The sequence below is a fragment of the Periplaneta americana genome, chromosome 15 (assembly GCF_040183065.1).
Source record: "Periplaneta americana isolate PAMFEO1 chromosome 15, P.americana_PAMFEO1_priV1, whole genome shotgun sequence".
NCBI lineage: Eukaryota > Metazoa > Arthropoda > Insecta > Blattodea > Blattidae > Periplaneta > Periplaneta americana.
The window spans coordinates 54,710,371-54,733,008 of record NC_091131.1 but is presented as its reverse complement, the minus strand read 5'-3'; the positions used below and the strand labels follow the sequence as shown (position 1 = coordinate 54,733,008).

General features: G+C 33.2%; 2 protein-coding genes across 2 annotated transcripts; one reads left to right on the top strand and one right to left on the bottom strand.

Moving 5' to 3' along the window:
• Nucleotides 1–2,347: 2,347 nt before the first annotated feature.
• Nucleotides 2,348–13,810, bottom strand: LOC138714964 (uro-adherence factor A-like). The gene is made up of 4 exons (XM_069847287.1): nt 11,793–13,810; nt 9,722–9,885; nt 4,161–4,246; nt 2,348–3,378 (listed from the first exon to the last, which is right to left on the bottom strand). The coding sequence occupies exons 1-3, from the start codon at nt 13,690–13,692 to the stop codon at nt 4,187–4,189; spliced, it is 2,124 nt and encodes a 707-aa protein (XP_069703388.1). The 5' UTR covers nt 13,693–13,810; the 3' UTR covers nt 2,348–3,378; nt 4,161–4,186.
• A 173-nt stretch (nt 13,811–13,983) lies between these two features.
• On the top strand, nt 13,984–22,305 carry Calr (calreticulin). Its single transcript, XM_069847288.1, has 7 exons — nt 13,984–14,171; nt 14,855–14,959; nt 16,235–16,590; nt 18,905–19,213; nt 20,083–20,277; nt 20,619–20,780; nt 21,083–22,305. Exons 1-7 carry the CDS (start codon nt 14,087–14,089, stop codon nt 21,107–21,109), a joined length of 1,239 nt encoding a protein of 412 aa, XP_069703389.1. The 5' UTR covers nt 13,984–14,086; the 3' UTR covers nt 21,110–22,305.
• The last annotated feature ends 333 nt before the right edge of the window (nt 22,306–22,638 follow it).

Here is a 22,638-nt window from a genome sequence, read left to right as displayed (position 1 = left end):
ATTTCCTCATTTGTTTGTCTATCATGTATTGTGTAACTCTAGGTCCGAGGCATCGTTGATTCTTCGAGCAATTCTTGTATGTCCACTCAAGTAGGTTGCTAGCCTCAAACATCCTTAACCTATGTTCCTCTCTCAAAGTGAGAGTCCAAGTTTCACAACCATACAGAACAACCGGTAATATAACTGTTTTATAAATTCTAACTTTCAGATTTTTTGACAGCGGACTGGATGATAAAAGCTTCTCAACCGAATAATAACAGGCATTTCCCATATTTATTCTGTGTTTAATTTCCTCCCGAGTATCATTTATATTTGTTACTGTTGCTCCAAGATATTTGAATTTCTCCACCTCTTCAAAAGATAAATTTCCAATTTTTATATTTCCATTCCGTACAATATTCTCGTCACGAGACATAATCATATATTTTGTTTTTTCGAGATTTACTTCCAAACCTATCTCTTTACTTGCTTCCAGTAAAATTCCCGTGTTTTCCCTAATCGTTTGTGGATTTTCTTCTAACATATTCACGTCATCCACATAGACAAGCAGCTGATGTAACCCGTTCAATTCCAAACCCTCTCTGTTATCCTGGACTTTCCTAATGGCATACTCTAGGGCAAAGTTAAAAAGTAAAGGTGATAGCATAAACAAGCAGTGGTGTGAATTACTCAAAAGTAATTTATAACATTGAAACATGAGTTTCATCTTGGCCAAATAAACCAGAAAGTGCTAGCAATGCATCAGTGAATAATGGGCAACATAACCCCGTTTCTGCAAAGCAACAGAATGGAAACCCACCCACAGTAAAAGTGGCTGTGTGAAATATGATAGCAAAACTCTGGCTTATGATATCGAAGAAATTGTAATAAATGTGTACAATTAATTCTTGTTAATTGTTAGGACAGAGCTTCTCAAAAAGTTTGCAGATTTCACCCATATCGAAAACAAAGAACTTCTGCGACATGTACCTATCACTCTATCCCGTCTTTCACCATCTAGTCCAATAACGTTGTGCTGTGAAGGCATATTTCTTGTCAAAAGGAAAATGGGATTGTTCCTGAATACTATGGAAATTCATTATTCCAAACTATTCTGACAATAACTCAACTGAGGCTTCATATCATGCTCCACAATGGTACTGGTAATAGTTTTTTTTTTTTTTTTTTTGCATAATGCGTGATTCCTCATTTTGATTGTGCTGTACACCAGTTGGGGAGCAGTTCTCGTTATAGTGAACTTAGATTAACAATTTAAGTTTCTGAAACGAATTCGAATAACTTCCTTAGGCGATTTTTTCTTCGAAACTCCTCTTCCCCACCAATGTGTCCCAGAATCACTAGTGTGAAATTTGTGTATTCAAGCATTGCCATTGCCATTGCCAATAAGTGACTTGCTTGAAAACTCTTGCATACCTTAGAAATTGACACAACTGAAATAATGAAACTGAACTTGTTGGCTAGGGAAAAGTAAAATAAGTTTCACTTGCCAAAATGAAGCATGTTTTATCCAATAATGCAATAAAGTATCAAAATAAACCACTGGATCTAAAACTGTATCGGACTTGAAACTTATTATCCCTGACAAAAGCATAGATTAGACATGCAAATTGTGTGACACAGGCAAGAAATAACAGTCATTCATGAACAGACTTTTCACACACCAGTAAGTTAATTTAAATCTAAAACATTGGACTTAATTTTAACACTGGATAAAATAAGTACTTCACCATTGTACAGATTCGTAAATGATTTATTAAACCAACATAAAAGCAATATTTTTCTATATACATGGTCTATACATACACATACTAATAGTTTTAAGTCATAATCGATTTTCATCTAAAATGCAATGTTTTTTTTTTTTTTTACGAAACTTATTGGACCGAGAAGTCAATATAAACAAATAAATGATACTACAAAGAACCTTCATAAATAGTCAAAGGAAGGCTTTTTGTATTATTATTTATTTGTTAAAATGTAAATGCTAATATAAAGAAATAAAAATAGATCAACATAATAAATAAATAAATGAATTAATGAATGAATAAATAAATAAATAAATAAATAAATAAATAAATAAATAAATAAATAAATAAATAAATAAGTGAATAAGTAAGTAAATAAGTAAATAAATAAATAAAACAATAAATAAATAAATGTATGAATAAATAAATAAATAAATAAATGTATGAATGAATGGATAAATAATACACAGACTTTACAGTTCCGAGTTCTACAGCCTCCATTTTAGTATGTGTAAGGACACTGTCTTTGCACCAAACAATCCGTGGCATATACTGGTTAAAGGGTTTGGGCTACCGCTGACCCTATTATTACACAAAATATATCTAACAATTACTTTAATTTTAATTACTATGGTAAAACTAATAATACAAAATTATTACATTATGTTATATTATAAACTTTTTCTTTTGTAATTTCCTTGGGCTACTGCCGGTAGCCCTGGTAGCCCGCAAAATATGCCCCTGCAAACAATCAGTTTTTTTAAAAACAGCTAACATTTTATTTTTATACCAAAACAATGGAAAGATTCTGCAGAAACTTCGAAATACTATAAATTAGGTATTGGAAAAGAGACGAAGTTATGTTAGACATAATAGCCAACATAGTTTTAAGAAACAGTGATTGCAGAGTATTTTCTAAACTTTGTGAGAAGAACTCGAATATGTAACGTAACACGTCATGTTTCTCGCACTAAAAGCACCTGCAAACATTGTCAACTATCTACATCCTTCGAGGTTTCATTAGTACTATTTAATTACATGAATAATCCGAGGATACAGATCTCAGATGCCAACAGTACAGCACTATTGATAAGATATAAACACATACACAATTACACAAACACAATAATTGAAGAAGTTCTCAAAATGAATAAAGACAACACATCGTCATTGCTTTGACAATACCTTCTATGTGCATTTTCATCTATTTTGCGTTTTTGGTCTATTAGATTTAGATTTTCAAGCTGCTTATTATGAGAAAAAAATTCGAATGTTTGTTTTGGAGCAAAATACAATATTTCTTATGTGCTTGTTCAAATATACAGGCAAGAAATTACTCTTAAATGAAAATGCAAAATTACAACAACAAAAATTCCTATTCAAGTATTTCATGAAGTACTAAGTCTTCATAATATTTTCATTCACAGATACAAAATAACTTTCAAATATACATTTAAGTTAAATGACGGAGCTTAAGAAATGTGTTGAAGCAAAATATACTTCATATAGCTTGGCAAAGGAATGTGTGTACCTCACAGATATGTGAAGTTCAAGATTCGGATTGATGGAAAACGTGTATGGGAGAAATTTTCCTTTTCCCGAAAACTTTTCTCAGACTTTTCATTTTCTTCTCCTGCAAGTAAAAAAAAGATCCCTTATACTATATTTTGCTTAGCAGAGAGAACAATTTTGATTCTTAATAATTTTATTATTTTTTATACTCATTTCAATATAATTTTTAAATTATACAATGATCCACTATCTCGACACTTCAACATGCAAATTTACTTAACGTCAGTTCAACAATGACTAATAATAATTATCACTAAAATTTTCAATGCGTAACATTTTGACACAGACTGTCCCAGTGCTTTTTTTTTCTGGTGGTACATAATGGTACTCAGTACCGGCACTTTTCCTCTTTGAACTTTTTAAAATTAAAATTTCTCTAATGGAATGGCAAAATTAATTGTAAAATCAGCAGTGGACACAAACAGATGCTATGATTTCATGAAGAAGAAGTTGCCTGTAATAATATAACTGAGGTGCTATTATAAATTTGTATAACCTCAAATTTTGCTGCATACCACACCTTCATATAAGAAATGCATTGGACTGTCTTAATATGCAGAATGATCATATATTCAGGTCCCATATTTCTTTCTTTACCTCCATATTTTTGTTCTTGGAACACTGTTGTGTATTGATGCATGTATTATGTACTGATACCTATATGAGTTGCTTTTCTTCTCCCACCCATATTTAATTGCCGTTCATGCACATAACACTGTAACTCAGCCATTTTCAACCAGTGTGCAGCGGCACACTAGCAATTCCTCCCTGTCAATCAACATAGGATTAAGTGTAGAGGTGTTATTAAAAACTACTTGCATAAAGTATGAAGTTGTATGTTACCTGAAGCGTTTTGATATGTTGAAGAATTACATCTCAACTTTGTCAACTTTCAAATTGAGTCTTGCATTGCGATGGTTCTGAATGAACTAAAAACAGACAAGAAAAGATTGTTGTTTAGTCAAATGTCCAAAGACAGGTTTGAACCTCATAAGTGACATCAATAAGGTATCACTCATGAGGCAACTAAGCTAGGAGATAATAGGATAGGCTGGCCAGTTCCTTTCCTTCCCCATTACGTACATCGCTATGTCATAATATTTCGAAACTAAAGATCAATTTTATTATAATAAAGAATTATTCACAATAAACCTATCCTGCCAAGGATTAAATTCCATTCTTCAACGAAATAACAACATTGTAGACTATATTGGGAAGCCCGAAGCAAAATGGAGTAAATCCCATCATGCTATAGGAAACAACAACAACAAACAGTATAAACCAGGAGAGCTATATTGTGTCCGCCTACTTACATTCCAGTTCTTATCAGATTACCAGGAAACAATTGGCATTCATACAGTCCTCTCTGTAGATTGAAAACTCAAAAAAGTTTCATATCCATTGTTCAAGAATTAAAACAGAAAATCAATATCCCGAATTTAAAAGAAACCCTACAAATTAAACCAAACCCTTTAACTCTATTAAATATAGAATATAATCTAAATTTAACACAAGAAATACTAAAATCAGAAGTAAACACTGAAATACTGAAACAATTGTCTTTAGAGACAATTAATATTAGGTACCCTCCACAAAACTGGCTTCTTTTATACACCGATGGATCCTTGATCTCCAGAGAACAAGGTGCCGGTGCAGGTGTTACGTGCTGTCTCTTCTCACTTTATAGATCACTTGGATATGGAACAACAAGTTTTGGTGGTGAAATCATTGCAATAAGTGAATGTCTCAGGGATCTTCTATGCCACATCAATAAATTTAGGAATGCAGTTATAATGTCAGACTCCAAAGCAGCTATTCTATCAATAGTCTCTAAACACACACCTTCATCTCAAACAGCAGAAATAACTAAAATACTCTCTCAATTAATATCACTCAATAAAAGAATTGTATTCCAATGGATACCATCCCATTGTGGATTCCTGGGAAACGAGAATGCGGATGCTTTAGCAAAGGAAGGCAGCACTGCTACTTACAGACCTGTTACTAAATCTACGTATTACTCTGTGAAGAGATTTATTAAATCTACATACTTAGACTTCAACAAACAAAATTTGATAACACAATCTCAAGGGAAAAAATGGAACTCTCTGCATCAAAATCCACAGTTAATTCCCGATTTACCACGAAAATCGTCTGTAGCTGCATTTAGATTGGCAACAGGTCATGATTGTTTGGCTAAACACCTGCATAGAATTGGAATATATCAGTCCCCTAATTGCCCATTGTGCAACTCAAACCAAGAAATGGATTCGAAACACCTCAAAATCTGTGCTTCATTGGCTGGTCATGATAATATCTTTGAAAAATATTGGAGTGCAAGAGGTCGAATGACTTTATTGTCAAACGCCTGGCATTAGAAAACAACAACAACAACATTCCAGTTCTAGAAATGTTCAAGATGCACACAGAAACAAAATTTAAGAATATGTAAGCAAATACATTATCATTAAATTAATAAATATAAAGCATACAATGCAGAAAGGGTAGTCCACATGTTGGCATGTTTGCAAAAAAAAAAATGAGTTAATATCATGGATATAGCCTATTATAAGATACTTCACATCTTACATATACAGTAGCATGATATATTGAACCTTGAAAATCTGAAAATATGCAGAAATAGTAGGCCTATAGGCTGGTATTGAAACATGAACTATTTTAGCTTGGTTTAGGTTGTTGGCACTGCTCACTTTTCTTACTTTAAAGCTATTTTATAATATTACTATTGAATGCTCACTGTTGTTAAGCTGTTCACTGGTTAATATTACAGCTCAGTACCAAAACATATTAAGGTCGCTTAATGATCTGTAAATTTGTGACAGTTTAAGTTCTGAATAATGTCTTCTGATGAAGAAATGTCACAGAGGAAAAGAAAATCTCATCCATAAATTTGGACAAGAAACTGTGTGAAGAAAGCCATAGTTCAAGACATGAATTTTATTAAAGGACAAATATCAGTATAAAGAACAATTTTTTTCAAAGGATAATTGGTGCAAACTGTGAGTACAGGTTGCACTGCTTTGAAAAACCTATAAAAACCCTTAAGTAATGTTAACGTAATTAAATTCCATGGATTCAAAGACATGTAAGATATATTCTTGTACTATACAGCATAACAATGATGATCAAAAAGAAGAGCTGCATAAACAAGAAAAGGGAAAACCCCTAAACCTAAAAGCAATACCCACACATACCATCTCCTCTCTGGTAGTGAACTTATAAGAGTTTGTAAGAAAGCCTTCATTGCCCTACAAGGTACATATAACAAAATAGCCCAAAGACTTTGTATCCTTCTTAGCCAATTTAAATCCCTTCATGATCAAAGACGTAAACAGAAGAATGAAAATTCTTTCCCAGAAGTTTGGTACTAAAACTAACTAGATTTATCGAGAAGTTTGAATCGAAATAAACCCATTATGCAGGAACAATGAAGTAATATTTTGCTAATGTAAATTAATATATTTTATAAAATCTTCAAAAAAGAAAATATTTGCAAGATGTCCTAAGAATTTTTCCAAACAATTACGATGGAAATATTGGTTTTGACTTTGGAAGACCCCAAATTGACGTGTGAGGAATTAGGTGCAAAGGTAAGAAGTTCTGTATTAAATGATCAGAGAAAGAGACTAGCTGAACTTCTCTTCCACAAAAGAAAAACGAGGAAATTTTATAACAAAATAACTATACAATTGCGAGATCCAGAAGCAGATTTTAGGGGGAAAAAAAACTTTAGTAAATTGCTTTAATTCTATAGAAAATTAACCACTGCTCATTATCCTAGTTCAGGGGACAGCTGTGGGATGTTCAAGTACTGCATTCATGATCTGAATAAATACAAAGGAATACTATATGCGTAATATGAATGATGACTTTTTTCATGGCTTTTACACTACCTATAGCAGCCATTTTCAACAGGTGTGCCACGGCACACGCCAATAATTCGCTGATGTGCCATGAGAAAATTAAAATAGTGGAGATTGTTATAATAAAAACTGGGAAAATAGAAGTGAAAAGAGTAGTAAAAAAAGTGAGTCCACAAGAGTCAACTTTCAGTGAAAGTGGCACAGTCAACATAATGTAGGTGTGTGAGTTGCACAGAAGGGAACGACTGACTTGCAGCCAGGTTTGTCAGATCAGTAATGTTAGAATATCGTACCAACCTTGAATTGAGCCGAATTTGAATTTAAGAGAGGGGCACTACGACCCATCACTGCAGCCTTGTTAGTGCTATTGCGTTGACCCTCAAGCGAGGCGCAATTTCCAACCCACATTACGGTTCACTGTGTACCCAGGATACGAGCAGGCAACTCCACTATACCCTAGGCCAGTCCTCTCATTGCGTCGGCAGCCAGCATTCAGGGAATGATTACAGAATGGAGGGATGTTGACAGAATGACATAGATGCCTAATATGGGAAAACGTGAGAACCCTGAGAAAAACCCAAACTGCGACCTTTTCCGCCACAAGAGTCACTATGAACCAAGCTTAAAAAATATCGTACTATTTTATATGTTTTTATGAGTTATGGGGATGCCGAGGGGATTTTAAATCACAACTTTAGTGCGCCACATGTCGAGAAAGGTTAAAAACACTGACTTAGAGCAACGTGGTAGACAATATAAAGATTTGATCATTTTCAGTCCTTATGTTGAATGAGAGTACTAATAAATATGACGAAACATGAAATACGATATTTTAGAAAATCACCTGCTACTTCCGACTCTGCCAGTGTGTTCAAGACTGGACACTTCAAGAGATTTATTAAAAAATATGACAATCTACAGGGTTCAACAGTACAGTGAACTTATATTAAAGTAGGTCTACAATATAACTGGAAAGTTCAGTGTCATAATTCAACCTGATAAGTTATAGACTATCAGAAGTAGTGTCAAAGAGTTTACAAAAAGACATGCCTCACTGATGGTTCTTATGGTAAAGACGTTCCTGAACGTCAAAAGACGACATTCAAAATGTTTGCATAAACTTTACTGATGAACTTAATGAGCATAACTTCATCAGGAATGATCCCGATCTTTCAACTGCCAAAATCTATTGGAAAGATACCAATAGAGGAGAAGAAAATAGACAATAGAAAAACTCTGCCAAGATAGTTATCCTATATGGATACTTTTCAAAAGAAATATATGAATGGCTAGTGTGTGAGAAATTTGAAATGTTGGAGAAAATCAATTTCAACACGCAATTGCTAAACGAAAAATCGTCATCATCATAACATAATCATTGTTAAAGCCTGATTTATATTTAAAATACAATAGGGCTATTGTATGATGCAATAAGTTAGAGTATATGCATTAAGAACATGTGCGAAATTTTTTTCAGACAACATTGCTGAATATAAATCATACATAAAGTGAAGTTTGTCTTATTTCACAAATCCTTTAATCTATATTTCTAATTGTGTTAGTAAGATGAGATGAAGATTTAGAATTTTGCAATCCTGTGTTGGAAGTTAATTTCGTCAAAATTTTGGAGATTTTTATAGATTCCATGCCCAGTGCTTTATCATTCGAGACACAGAAAGTTCGCAAGTATGGTCCGTTATGTTTGGCTGCCAGACATAATTGATCTTTTTGTTTAAGAATTTCTATGTCTTTCCTCGCTTTTCTTCAGATTATTAGCAATCCAGTGAGTTTTCTCATACTAATTAATTAGGCATACATGAGTCTTAGAATTTCACAGTGAGTGGGCTGCAATGAAGATTCTGGACTTCGCAAATGGGTGTTGAAATTTAATTTCTGCACCATTTTGTAACTGCAATGGAGTAATCTAGCATAACGGGCAAATAAAATAGATTAACTTTTCAGATCTCGAGTGGCATTTTCTTAAGGGTGGAATATTTAAGTAATTCCGAAACACTGCAGAAATAAAATGTCCTGGTTGCAGAAGCCAAAATCTTCATAATAATCCTATCACTATAAAAGACTGACATTTGCCAGAAACTTGATATATATATATACTGATTATAGAGCAATAGTGGCATAAGAATAGTAGGCAAAATGGAAATATATTTAGAGAAAATCTGCATTAACCACCACAAATTTCACAGAATCTGTCGGAATCTAACACCAGTGTCGGCCTTCGACCAGTTAACTTAGCTATGGCTGAGCCTACAATTCTTAGAATAGAGCCTAATGATTAATTTGTTGCAGTAAAGTTTATCTTTGACTTTTCCCTTATTATTCTTATTCTATCATTCTTGTATTACAGATAGAAATATTTCTTCGACTATATTAAACCTCTAGTAAGTTGTTTACCGGGGTCATAAAATAAAAATACATTTGTTTTCCTACACGAGACAGGACAGAGAACCTGTTCTGCATACAAATTTATATATGATGACACAAGTGCAGATAACAGCTCACCTGACGGGTATCCTGCAAAGTGACGGGTTTGTAACCTGAAGATAAGCTTTGAACAGAATTGCAATACGCTTCATACATTCTCTGCTGGCTGTTCATGAAGTGTTTTGTCAAATCTATTTGTCGTCGTAGAATCTCACTGAAGGCCATATCGACTGAAACTAATTCTGAAACAGAAATTTTGTTATCATAGTTACCATAGGCAAAAGTATTTTAAATTATATGTACAACAAATTAATTATTCTGATATAAAAAGTTTGCAATAGTAATTAAACTTCTATAAATGTATTTAGGCTATATGCCCACTAAAGGATGCACTAGTAGGAATGGTGAACGGAAGAAGAGTTCAGGGCAGAAGAAGATACATATGATAGACATTAAGATATATAGATCATATGCGGAGACAAAGAGGAAGGTAGAAAATAGGAGAGATTGAAGAAAGACCTGCTCTTGGGCAAAACACTGAAGGAATGAATGGATGGATGGATGAATGAATAAATGAATGAATGAATGAATGAATGAATGAATGTTTGTTTGTGAGATATGCCATAGATTTTTTTAATATTGTAGAACTACGAGTAAAGTTTTATGGTTTACATCATACTAAATCATTAAATTAGTTACTGATGGGTTGTTCTATGTGAAATAATCTTTAAGGTGTGTGAAGAAAATTGTAAATATTCACTTCATGGTGCATACTGAAGCAATTCATTCGACTAGAGAATTATAAATATGGGCTGTGAAAATGATCAATAATTATTTCTAAAAGGAAATATGCGATTAAGTTGCTTTTGTTCTCAAAATAAAGCAGCAAAATTATTGAACAACAATGGTAAATATGTTTTTAATTATAGAATTCTGATTAAATATTGTAAAACGGAATCTAAACAGTATTGATGTACAAAAATTCAAGTTAATTAAATAATTATTTGAAATACATATTTAATAATACATAACTGTTTTCATCACGTTCAGAACATGTTTAATATTATTTCTGAGCTGTAGAAAATAAAGTAATTCCAGACTTTCTCTACAGTTCCTTCCAGAAACTTTTCCTATACATGCTAATATTTTTTTCAAATACACAAAAATCGTATCTTTTACTTTTTATTCGTTGTAAAGTTATGAGAGAACTTAGTTAGTTTATGCTTAAACTAAGTAAAGCATTTTTTTGGTTTGTGGTACAGATAGAAATTTTAAATTTTGTGAATAGTAACCTCTATGGCTACCAATACTTTAAACACCACAAACATTGTAGAACTGTAAGGTCATATGTTTTTATAAGTTATACCGGTACAGTATTTGTAAGGAGTTAGAAAATCAAACTTTAATACAATATGAAAAATTGATTAGAATACCAGTACCTAACAGACACCGAAACAGAATAAATTTCAGAAAGTCGTAATTTTGTCAGAATCGCGAGCTGCCATACAAGCAATAGTTGGGTTATCAACTTCAAAAAGTGTCAAATCCAGAAATTTAGAAAAATTATAAATCATTTGATCAACTTAAAAAAGATCATTAGTATACAGTGGATTCCCTCATATTGTAATATACATGAAAATGAAATAGCATATGCCCTGGAAAAATACAGAAACGATGCCATGCATTGTATTTCCATTTTATAAAACAAATCATCCACAACAAATTTAATTTAATTTAGAAAAAATAAACATAGGGCAAAATTAAAGACAAATCATGTGAAATAGGACTAACATTAAGAAATCCTGAAGAAATTCCACACATAACCTGAAAATCTGCTGTCACTTTAGAATGGTGACAGGCCATGACTCTTTATCAAACCATCTACACATCTAGGTCTACATAGAACAAGAGTATTCAATATACTTTCCTCTATCCTACATAACACCAATGAAAAAATTAATTTGGAACATCTTAAAACATATGCAGTAGTAGAGAAAGAAGATACCTTGGTGCAAAAGTATTGGAGCGCAAAAAAACTAATGGTTTCGCTGCATTGGACACACACACACAAAATTTATAACTAGAAACATGTGAATTAAACTCATTTATGGAATAAAAAGACTGTAGTACACACTGTCAATGAACTGACCTGGAAATCCCATTGGTAGTGAAACGTATCTATGAAAGGGAGGAACTACCCTGTGACTCTGTGACTTTGCATAATCGGAGTGAACTTCTGTAGGAGGTAAATAGGACTGCTGAAATTCATTCTTAGTTGTTGAAGAAGGATATAACATTGTATTACTGTCTGTTTGAACACCAACGTTACAAAAACGAACAGTTTCATTGCATAGTGGTTCAGATTTATTTGCAGAAGAGTTATGTAAGACCTCTCGAAAATCTGGCAGGGCACTAATATCTGCTGGAGAATCTTCATTTTCATAATTTGTTGACACACTCTTGTCTTTGTACTCTGGTTCAATTGTTGGACGTTTACTTTTCAAAACTATATCTCTCTTATCACTATTTTGGTCTTCCGACTTGTTAGTGACAATATGTAAAGATGATTTATCACTGTTTGAACTGACCTCTTTAATCAGTGCTTTCTGTTTGGCTGAAACCAATTTGTTTCCTGTTTCTATTGTTACTAAATGACTGGATTGCTGTTCTCTCTGTCCATCATCGGATGAATTAGTTTTAAAAGATGAATAGCTGTAATCGGTCTCATTTTTATCAATTTCCTGTTCATTGTCTTTCTCTATCTCATCAACTTCCTCCTCTGAATCCAGTAAAGTATTACTTTCATGTCTTGAATTATTTTTGACACTATTTTCGTTGGATAATTTTTTATTTAAGTTATTCTTAACAACTGAACTTGTATCTACATGTGATCTTTCGACGGAGGCAAGGTCTTCGACAGTGAATATTTTGTAGGGTCCAGATTTGAATAACCCATCACTGTCTACAGAGTGCTGGATGGAGGATGAAACACTCAGATTTTCCACTTCTGATAAATCTAAGGCTTCCACTTCCTTCTGGGATATAGATATTTTAGCAGCTTCCTTGTTTGTGGAATCTTGTATTTCACTACCGGTAGGTGACTTGTCTTGTTGTGTCAAAGATATGTCCACTGATGTTGAACTACTCCTTTTAGGTGTACTTAAAACTAAGTTCTTATCAGTTAAAAGTTTTCGATTTGAAGTAATGATTGTATTCTCACTTGCACTGGATATGAAGGAAAATTCTTCTTGGATAGAAACATCACTCAAACTAGTTTTGTTACCAGTATGACTTTCTGACTTTTGATTCTTTTCAGTCATCCCCCATCCTATTTTATCAGATATTGGTTCCTTTAATACTTCCTTATTTACTATACTGTTAGATACTTGTTTCCTATCAGGTACAGGAGACATCGATATAGGCCTGATGTTCTTTTCTACAGTCATCAGTTTTTCAGGTTCTGTCTTTTTTAACTCAACTTTTGATTCAGAATCTGATTGATACATAACATTATTTCTGTTTAAGGTTAGCTGAACAGGAACTTCCAATACTTTTTGAACAGGTTCTGCATCTGATTTTGAATATATTTCTGAATAACTTGGAGTACTAACATCACTAACTGAAATTTTGTTTAGTGGCCTTGATTTATTTCTTATTGAATTTGGTTTTTGAAGTATTGGTGTACTGTTTTCTTTTCTAGAACTTGAATCTGGATATTTTACACTTGAATGTGATATACTTTTATTACTTGTTTGATTTATATTCTGGGGTTTTGTAACTTTTGTGTATTTCTGGTCTAATTTTTTTAATGTCTGCAGAGCAGTATTTACATGGCGACTTTTAAAGCTAGTATACGAATTCGCTAAAAAAGTTTTAGTATTATCTGAAACCTGGGAAGCAGATTCTCTTTCTATTCCAAGAACTTTATTTGTTTTGCTAATATTGACTTTCATAAGGCCTTGTATCTTAGAATCACTGTAACTGGATGGAGTTGATAATGTTTCTGTATCAGACAATTCGTCAAAAAATGATTGGCGATCTGACCACATATTACATTCTAAAATATATTAACTTTTTTCACTTTCACAAATGTTTGCGCTAAGGTTACATGCTATGTAAAAAGTTCTACTTTATTTCCACGAGACAACACCGCCATGATTATCAACAAATATGTCGTTGCTATGGTTACAAATCGATCGTGCCTGCAGGTTCAGTGACTGTACGATTGGAATGCAACAGCTAGAATTGTTTCCTTGGAGCGAGTTTCACAACATTTCTGAGCGTGGTTGGCTTTGATTGGCTGAAATGAGTTAACCAATGGCAGTATTCCATCTGTCTGTCTGCTGCGTTGTATTAGTATATCGGAACTCTGGAAAGCGCCGGGTATTTGTTCCGAAATTGTTGTATAAGTGTGGTCGAAGGAGTGTAGCTCCCAAGAACAAAATGCGGTATTTATTGAGTTTTTGTGCCTTTATGGCAATATTTATGGTAAATGCAGAAGTTTATTTCGAAGAGAAGTTCATGGATGGTGAGTATAGCCAATAGTTTTATTTTCCATGCACGTATGACATTTCGCCGCAATCTGGACATGGCAGTCCACGTAGTATATTAGCACGATATATAGTAAAATTATTGCAGTGTTTGCAAGAACCAGTAGTTAAGAACCGACATCTGACATACAGAAATTCATAGAACACTCGCAAAAACAAATATTCATACATTTGTTTACAATTCTATAATTGACGCGCTATGTTTCGTGGCTCGCGTTATTCTACAATTCCACAAAGATTTGGTCATTGTTGTATTGTATACCTTTAAAATGTAATGGTCATTGATACCTGAATTGTATTACTACATTAGTGAATACAATAGATACATAAGGATTCTCGAAATAGAATTGCACTGATAATTTTAAGAAAAAAAAACCAATGATTGGAGGAGGGAGGCCGTGTTATAATATGCAATACAAAGTTAATTTGTCTATCTTCGTTTTAATTTTTGAATGTGTGGTGAACTATGGTTTTCCAAACATTATAATTTTTGTAAATAGTAATTAAATATGTATGTATCTGAAGCATAGCTACTAACAGAATTCTCACATCAATTTTGCCTTCCCCCCCCTCCCCTCTATCTCTCTCACTCTTACGATTTACGTGGCTATGCCGAAGAACATGCTAGAAAATTGTTAACAATGCTGTCTTAAATTTGCAGATTCGTGGGAAAGTAATTGGGTATATTCTGAGCACCCAGGCAAGGAGTTTGGCAAATTTGTTCTATCGCACGGCAAATTCTTCAACGACGCGGAAAATGATAAAGGTATGTACAGGACAGTATTTCTTTTATGATCTATGTAAGCCCCATACTATGTATAAAATCACTTGTCTCACATCAGCTTCTTCGATATTATAGTATATTATCAGTTGTATTCGGTATTTACATTTTGTGACTCAATGTAAAGTATAAATTCTATCTATAACTTCTCTAATGTCGATTTACCTATGTAAAAAAAACAGTACATGTTTATGCAAGTTGCTGTCATATTTCAATATGTAACTATAATTAAGCTATATAGTAGAATTATTTCTGTTGCACCTTTGCGAAATTGACAGTGTACTTACCTTACTTAATGTCACATTATAAACCAGCAAATAAAATGCGAAAGTTTGTTGTAATACTCAGAATAGTATTTTTTCCTAAAAACGATTAGCCCATTTAAGGAGGAAAACTATAATGCAAAGTACTGGACTAGGCCTACTGGAGGGAATTATACTAATTATTATTAATGTTAACCTTTGTTCCTCCATTAACCATTTCCCTACTTACCAACTCTGAAATTAAGTGGAAGCTTCATTAGAGAGAAAAGAAAACTTTCACATCAATACGACCTTTACTAAGCAGATGACATCCCTCATTGAATATATGACATGCCATAAAACTGAACACGAAGAAAAAAAAAATTAATTAATTAAACTAATGCTAGGTCTGTCAAATCTGAAATTGGTATAGAAATAAATACATTTGCTTGGATGAAATTAAAATGTTAAATTATGTAGAATCAATGAATGCGGGATCAGTGTGACTTAGTCTTTCCAGTTAAATAAGTTGCATCAATTAGTTACAACAGCTGAATTAGGCCTATAAAAGAAATATGGGTGAACCACATTTTCACTATTTCTGCAAAACTTAGATCTAGCAGGAAAGCATTTGAAACCTGAGTCATAAGAGTATTAATAAAATTTTTTAAGTTTTAATGTTTTATTTGTCCCAAGAATTTTTAATTGCAAAACGAGGAATTTCTCATTATCCAAAACTTTGTTACATACATTTGTGCTCATTTAATATTGTTCGTTAAGTGTTCTTTGTCTACTGTACAGTATTTCGAAAATTCACGTCACGCATGTACACATTGTAATAGGTAAAGTTGTTTGTTTTATCGCATTCATTATTACGAATTCACTTCATATAAATTCTTACATTGTATTTTATCTCACTGTCCTTCAGTACCAGTTTGTAATTCAGAACTGCTGCCTCATTAAAATTAATGTTCATGCATGTGGCACAAATGTTTCATTAGATTTGCATTGTTTTCAGGAATACAAACATCACAAGACGCTAGATTTTATGCTTTATCCACAAAGTTCAAACCATTCAGCAATAAAGATAAACCGTTAGTGGTACAATTCACAGTAAAACACGAACAGAATATAGACTGTGGAGGTGGTTACGTAAAAGTCTTTGACTGCAAGTTAGACTCAAAAGATATGCATGGAGAGACTCCATATGAGATTATGTTTGGGCCTGATATTTGTGGTCCAGGCACAAAGAAAGTTCATGTAATCTTCAGCTACAAGGGCAAGAATCTCCTCATTAATAAGGACATTCGCTGCAAAGACGACGTTTACACACATTTATATACCTTGGTTGTGAAGCCTGATAACACATATGAGGTAAGAACAATTATAGTATCTGTACAATAAGCTACAATAGAGCAAATGAGATTTATTTTTACGAGATGACAATAATACGATTATCCATATTAAATTATACCTACAGACCGTTTATTTAGTCCTGACAGCTCAGCGACATGAAAGAGGGGAAGTAATAGGAGTAGTGAGGAGAGCTCCGGAGTAGAGGTAAGGGCAAGTGGTCTGTAAAGGAATGCAGTACAGGTTAACTATACTAGGAACATATCACTCTACTGCACGCATGACATCCGATCGCTCCGAAGGCAAGCGAGTGACTAACCCAAACACCCCTTGGCGTAACTAAATGGACTCGCCTGACCAAGGCGCACATTACCTGCGACTGTCAGGACTAAATAATTGTGTACTTGTATCTTACACTAAACAAAAAGTCTTCCAAAACCACCAGATCAAAATTCCCTAAAAGTCGTATTTTTTTTTCATTGCTCATTTACATAATGTAAATCTAAAATTACATATTATAAATATATATATAAAAAAAATGTGAGCAGGTATAGTAAAGAAATTTAAAATAAAAAAAGTTACTAGCTATTACAGAGACTAAAACGGAAAAAGCAGTATGGATAATCTTTTGTAAAGCTATTGGAACACACCTGCTTGAAATGATCTGGATCTGCCTTCACTTTTCTTTGGCTAGCCTTGTAGACGAGATATATAAACATTTGTCTTTGACTTCCTTTGCATTGGCTGTTACGAAATTTTTTACATATCTATTATGTTTGAATAAAGGAAGATGTCATAAAAATGAGTTTTAATTTAAATGAAAATTAATCAGACTCTTATTGCAAATAAAACTCATCAAATGCTAGTATTCTTTTGTTTTTTGCACACCCACTTTTAGAATTTAACTTGTTTTCCACTGGGGAACAAAACTCCATTTGCATAAAAATGACTTCCTGTACCCTAACACTAATGATATATTATTATACTAATACAGTTAAATTGTGACACAGTCTAGGTCTATTTCACTAAAGCAGGAATAATAGTGTTTATCAAGGTTCATATGGGAAGATCACTTGTAAAATCCGTCTTTTGCTGTGAATTTTAGCTATGAATTCCAAAGAAAAGTGGTAGATGAACAGAATTTTCATACTGAAAGTTTTACCCAAATAGTAAAAGTACTCTTTCTGAAAACTGAAATTTCACACCCTAATGTAACTGCTACAAAACAAATCCAACTGGAAAGTCCATTAACTCAGAATTAAACAGAAATAAGCAAAGCGCAATTTTACGAATTCTGAACAGGACATTCACTGAAAATAGTTTGAGGCAATAGTGTTTCATAAATGCAGTAGGTATATCTTGGAAGAGTCCAGAACAAAAGGAGGAGAGTTCGGTCAGCACTGTGAATCGGGTTCTGCTATAGCTCAAATGGAAAGAGTGCTCAGCTCACAGAGCTGAGAGGTGCTGGGTTCGATTCCTGGTGCCGGAACGAGTTTTTCTCCAATTCAATTAATTTTAAATTACTCTTAATTTATTGCAATGTAATCTATTTTGATTAATTAATTTTATTTCATTGATTTAATATATTTTAATTTTATTGTTTTTGGATGAAAAAAAAAAGTTATAATTTATAAGCAAAAAAAAAAAACTGTAAATTCTTTAAGGTACTATAAAACATGCTTTGCGATCTTCATTTAAGTGTATCCTATCATTTCTTTCAATCTGCGAGGATTATTTCACTTCCGCTCTGTATAATGTGAGATTTTATTGTTGGGATGAATGTACACTTAACTTGTGAACTTAAAGTGAACCACAACCTAACATGCTCCGCTTCTCCGTGCACACATTTCGCAAGTGGAAGTATGAATGAAGTGAACCGAATCGAAAGATGTAATCAATAATTTCATGACATTTGAAGAATAAACGAAGCGTGATGTTGAAAAAAAAAAATAAAATAAAAAAATAATAGGTTATCCTCGTTAAATTGGTATGAAGACTATTGGGATAAGCAGCAGCCACAACAGTGGATCAGTCGGAAATTTGGGTTTTAGAGTAGTTTGACCATGTTCTTTGCATGAATAAAAACAGGACAGGCCACAACAGTCATAGAAACTAAGAAATGAAGCAAGTTACAGAGATACCTGATCATGAAGAAAGTTAAGTTTGTTTAGCTTTGTGATGAATGATAAATCAATGCACAGCTATATAAAGTCACACGTGTAATTTGTTCTCATCTTAACAAGCAATGCTGTAATATTGTAGGAATGATTGTAAACAATTATAATCTTATCCCTTCCAAATCAGGTAATGTTGAGTTCTGTTCTGTCGCGATTAGGTTCTCATTGACAATGAGAAGGTGGAATCAGGGGAACTGGAAGCAGACTGGAACTTCCTACCTCCCAAGAAGATCAAGGATCCTGAGGCCAAGAAGCCCAGTGACTGGGACGACAAGGCTACCATTGATGATCCAGATGACAAGAAACCAGACGACTGGGACAAGCCAGAACACATTCCTGACCCTGATGCTAGCAAGCCAGAAGACTGGGATGATGAGATGGATGGCGAATGGGAACCACCAATGATCGACAATCCAGAGTATAAGGGAGAGTGGAAACCCAAGCAGATTGACAACCCTAATTACAAGGTATGCAACCTGTGTAGCTTATTGCTAATATTTAAATCCTTGACATGTGATTCTATTAAAAATGTGCAGGGTAAAACATTTTCCATCTTTTTTACGATTTAAAAATAATCAGCAACTCATCTTGCTTGTTCTGTTTGTAAATTCAGGCTTTAGTTTCCAGTGTCAGTCATTCTTACAAGGCTTCCGCAATTTTTTTCATTGTCTCTAAGTAAATGTTAGAATGGTACTTGAAATAGGCTTATTCTATCAGCCCACCAACACTAAATTATGTGCACAGCTGAAAATATGTTTATTGTGAGCATTTGACAATTATTATTAATATTGATCTCAGTTTAATATTTTCAATGTGGACTCCTCTTACTGGTAAGTCTGTGGGTGTTATCACACATTAAAGACTGTGGACCAGTGAAATTTTTAAACTGATTTGTGTTTTCAATTTATACTACCTGAGATTTCTTCAGTCTTTGTAACATTTGTTGCTAAGAGTTGAGAATGTAGTATAGTGGAAGGCCTGGATATAAAATTCTGATAATAGAATTTTATCGTTTTTTATGCAATGTTTTAAATTCACTGTCGTCTATATTGGCTATAGCTTTACTTTATCTGATATTTTATGTAAAAAATCATCTTCCACTTGTATTAAATTTGTAGTCCAGAGGTGAGAAAGCTTTACTAAATGTAATGTAATCGAACCACTAGAATGCTAATGACGACATACTATTAGTATATCATAGAGCTTAAAATGGCAAAATTTCATGTTGATGTGCGACACATTATGTTACAGATATTTCGCATATGGGTTAGCTATTTTCTTGCTAATGGATAATTTATGCAGTATACTTGAGTGCTAAATGTCACTCTTTTTGCAGGGACCATGGATCCACCCAGAAATTGACAATCCAGAGTACTCCTCGGATGCTGAATTGTATAAACGAGATGAAATCTGTGCTCTTGGATTTGATTTATGGCAGGTTAAATCAGGAACAATCTTTGACAATGTTCTCATCACAGACGACCCAGAACATGCCAAAAAAGTCGGAGAAGATATTTGGAGGCCTACATTTGTAAGTATTAATAATACTGTGGGTCACTGAATGACTTAATTGAAGAAAGCAAGTAATATAAGATTGTATTCTTAGAAAATACAAAAACAATAATAGTCTGTTCATTTTGTGTGCCATATTTTATTATATTTTGAACAGTTCAGATTGAATATTTTTTTATTAAAGTTATTAATTTATCAGTAATTTACTATTACAGTTTTTTATTACTGTTCGAGAAAAGCACAAGTTTATTTCTTATACCTTACACTGGTTTGTTTGGGTGTATCTCATTGCAGTGTCTAGCCTTTTTTAATGTTCATTGCAGAATACAGTGATAAATCATGCAATCTTTCTTTTTCTAGGAGGGTGAAAAGAAAGTAAAGGAGGCTCAGGATGAAGAAGAAAGGAAGAAGCGGGAGGAAGAAGCAAAATCGATTAAAGACAATGAAGATGATGAGGAAGATGATGATGAAGAAGATGACGATGATGATTCTACAGACGCAGGGGATGTGGAACCTGGAGAGGTATGAAGTAGCAATTGTAAATTGAGTAGTGTAGCAGCATATTTCTTAGAAATTCTGAAACTGCTTTATGATGTCTGTAATATTCTTGATGTGGCCACTGTTTTCAGTTTTTTATGTGAAGCATTAAATTGACATTGTGACCACAGCAATACACTGTTCGTATCAACGTTTTGAGAGGATGTTAATTAGAAGAAATAATTGCATCCTCACACACAGTGTACTCTATGCATACATTCACAGATTTCAGTGATATTAGCATGGGAATGAAAAAGTTTCTAAGATATTCTTTTCTTTTGTTTCAGGAACATGATGACCATGATGAACTGTAAAAACAAATTAAAAATTGTACAGAGACTATAAAAAAATTTTTATTCAACGGCTTTCATTCGTGACAGTGAAAATGTCGTACTCCAGACTGAAAAGTTTTTTTAAAAGAAACTAAAGATTGTGCAGCGTTAGTGTAACATAATCTGACTGATTAACTTACGGAAACTGATTATTTCAAATCTTTGAAGAATAAGAAAACAATGTTCTGTAATAAACTAGTGAGACTCGAATATGCAAATTTAGTTCTTGTCTGTGCAAGTCTTCAGTGGTTGGTTCTCTCTGTAGTGGGTAATGTGCATTTTCAACATTTTTTCGTTATTCTGTTTTGAAGATACAGAAGAACTGTGTGCAGCAATCATCACCTACAAAATAATTGCATACTAAGACACATTTTGATTGTTAATTCACAAGTTCATTTGTTTGAGATGTTGAAACTCTCGTCAGTTCATGCACCTAAAGTGTGTCTGTAGTTGCAATATTTTTGCTAAGTTCAAAACTGAACTGTTTCATATTTACTTTGCACAGATGTAAAGGGAGGGGAGAGACTTGTAGTATTTGAGCAATATGAAATTGGTTGAGCTTTAATTTTCTTCATCTTGTTATTGTTGTATCAAACTTTTATTTTATTTTGGTTGAGAAATGTGTTGTCTGAAATCTTTCATAAATGTTTCGTGATTACGTGAAAATTTGTAACTACAGTATATAACTCTTCTTTCGATGTCTAAAACTTAAAACTCTTCAATCTCATTACTCCTCGTATGCTTGGCACTAGCTCGCATTTTTATATCAAGTCATGATTTTGAAATATAATTTAGTTTTGTAGGTCAATTTAGATAACGTTCCATCACATGGAAGTTTGTCTGTGATGTTTGTATTTTGTAGCATTTCTTTTCATCAAATTCCATGAACGCCCACATCATGTACAAAGATTCATTTGTCAATATTAAGTCAGCCACACAGATCTTCCACTGCTTAAGTATGGTAGAAGTTTACTTGGAGTAATTTACGTAACTATTCTTAAATTTCATATTAAATAACTGGACACAAACACTCGTTTCATTTTCGAACATCTTGTTGTGAGATGCAGAACTGAGTGAGGTAGATTGAGCTTTGAAACAGTTGCAGGGGACTTTTTTTGTTTTGTTGAAATGGGTTGACTTCCATACTTGTGAGAAAATAAAAGAGGTGGATAATTAAACTTGTACGGTGTTTTCATTATGCATTTTCCCTGTGACTAAAGTTTTGTTATTGCATGTGTTAAATGTTTAAAATATCAGAGTGAAACAATGGCACTGTGTGAATGAAACTTCACCTGCTTCCAATTATAACATAAACAGAATATTCGTAAAAAACTTCGAGCAAGTGCAACAGCGATTATTAGAATATACTGATCAAACTGCTTTTAAATGATTGAGTTACAGATCGGATTAATCTTTGCTGATGGAAGATATTTATTTACCTCTAAGGACATTTAAATTGAGAATATAAAATATGCAATATTTTTGTAAAATGATTTGATTCATGCATGGAT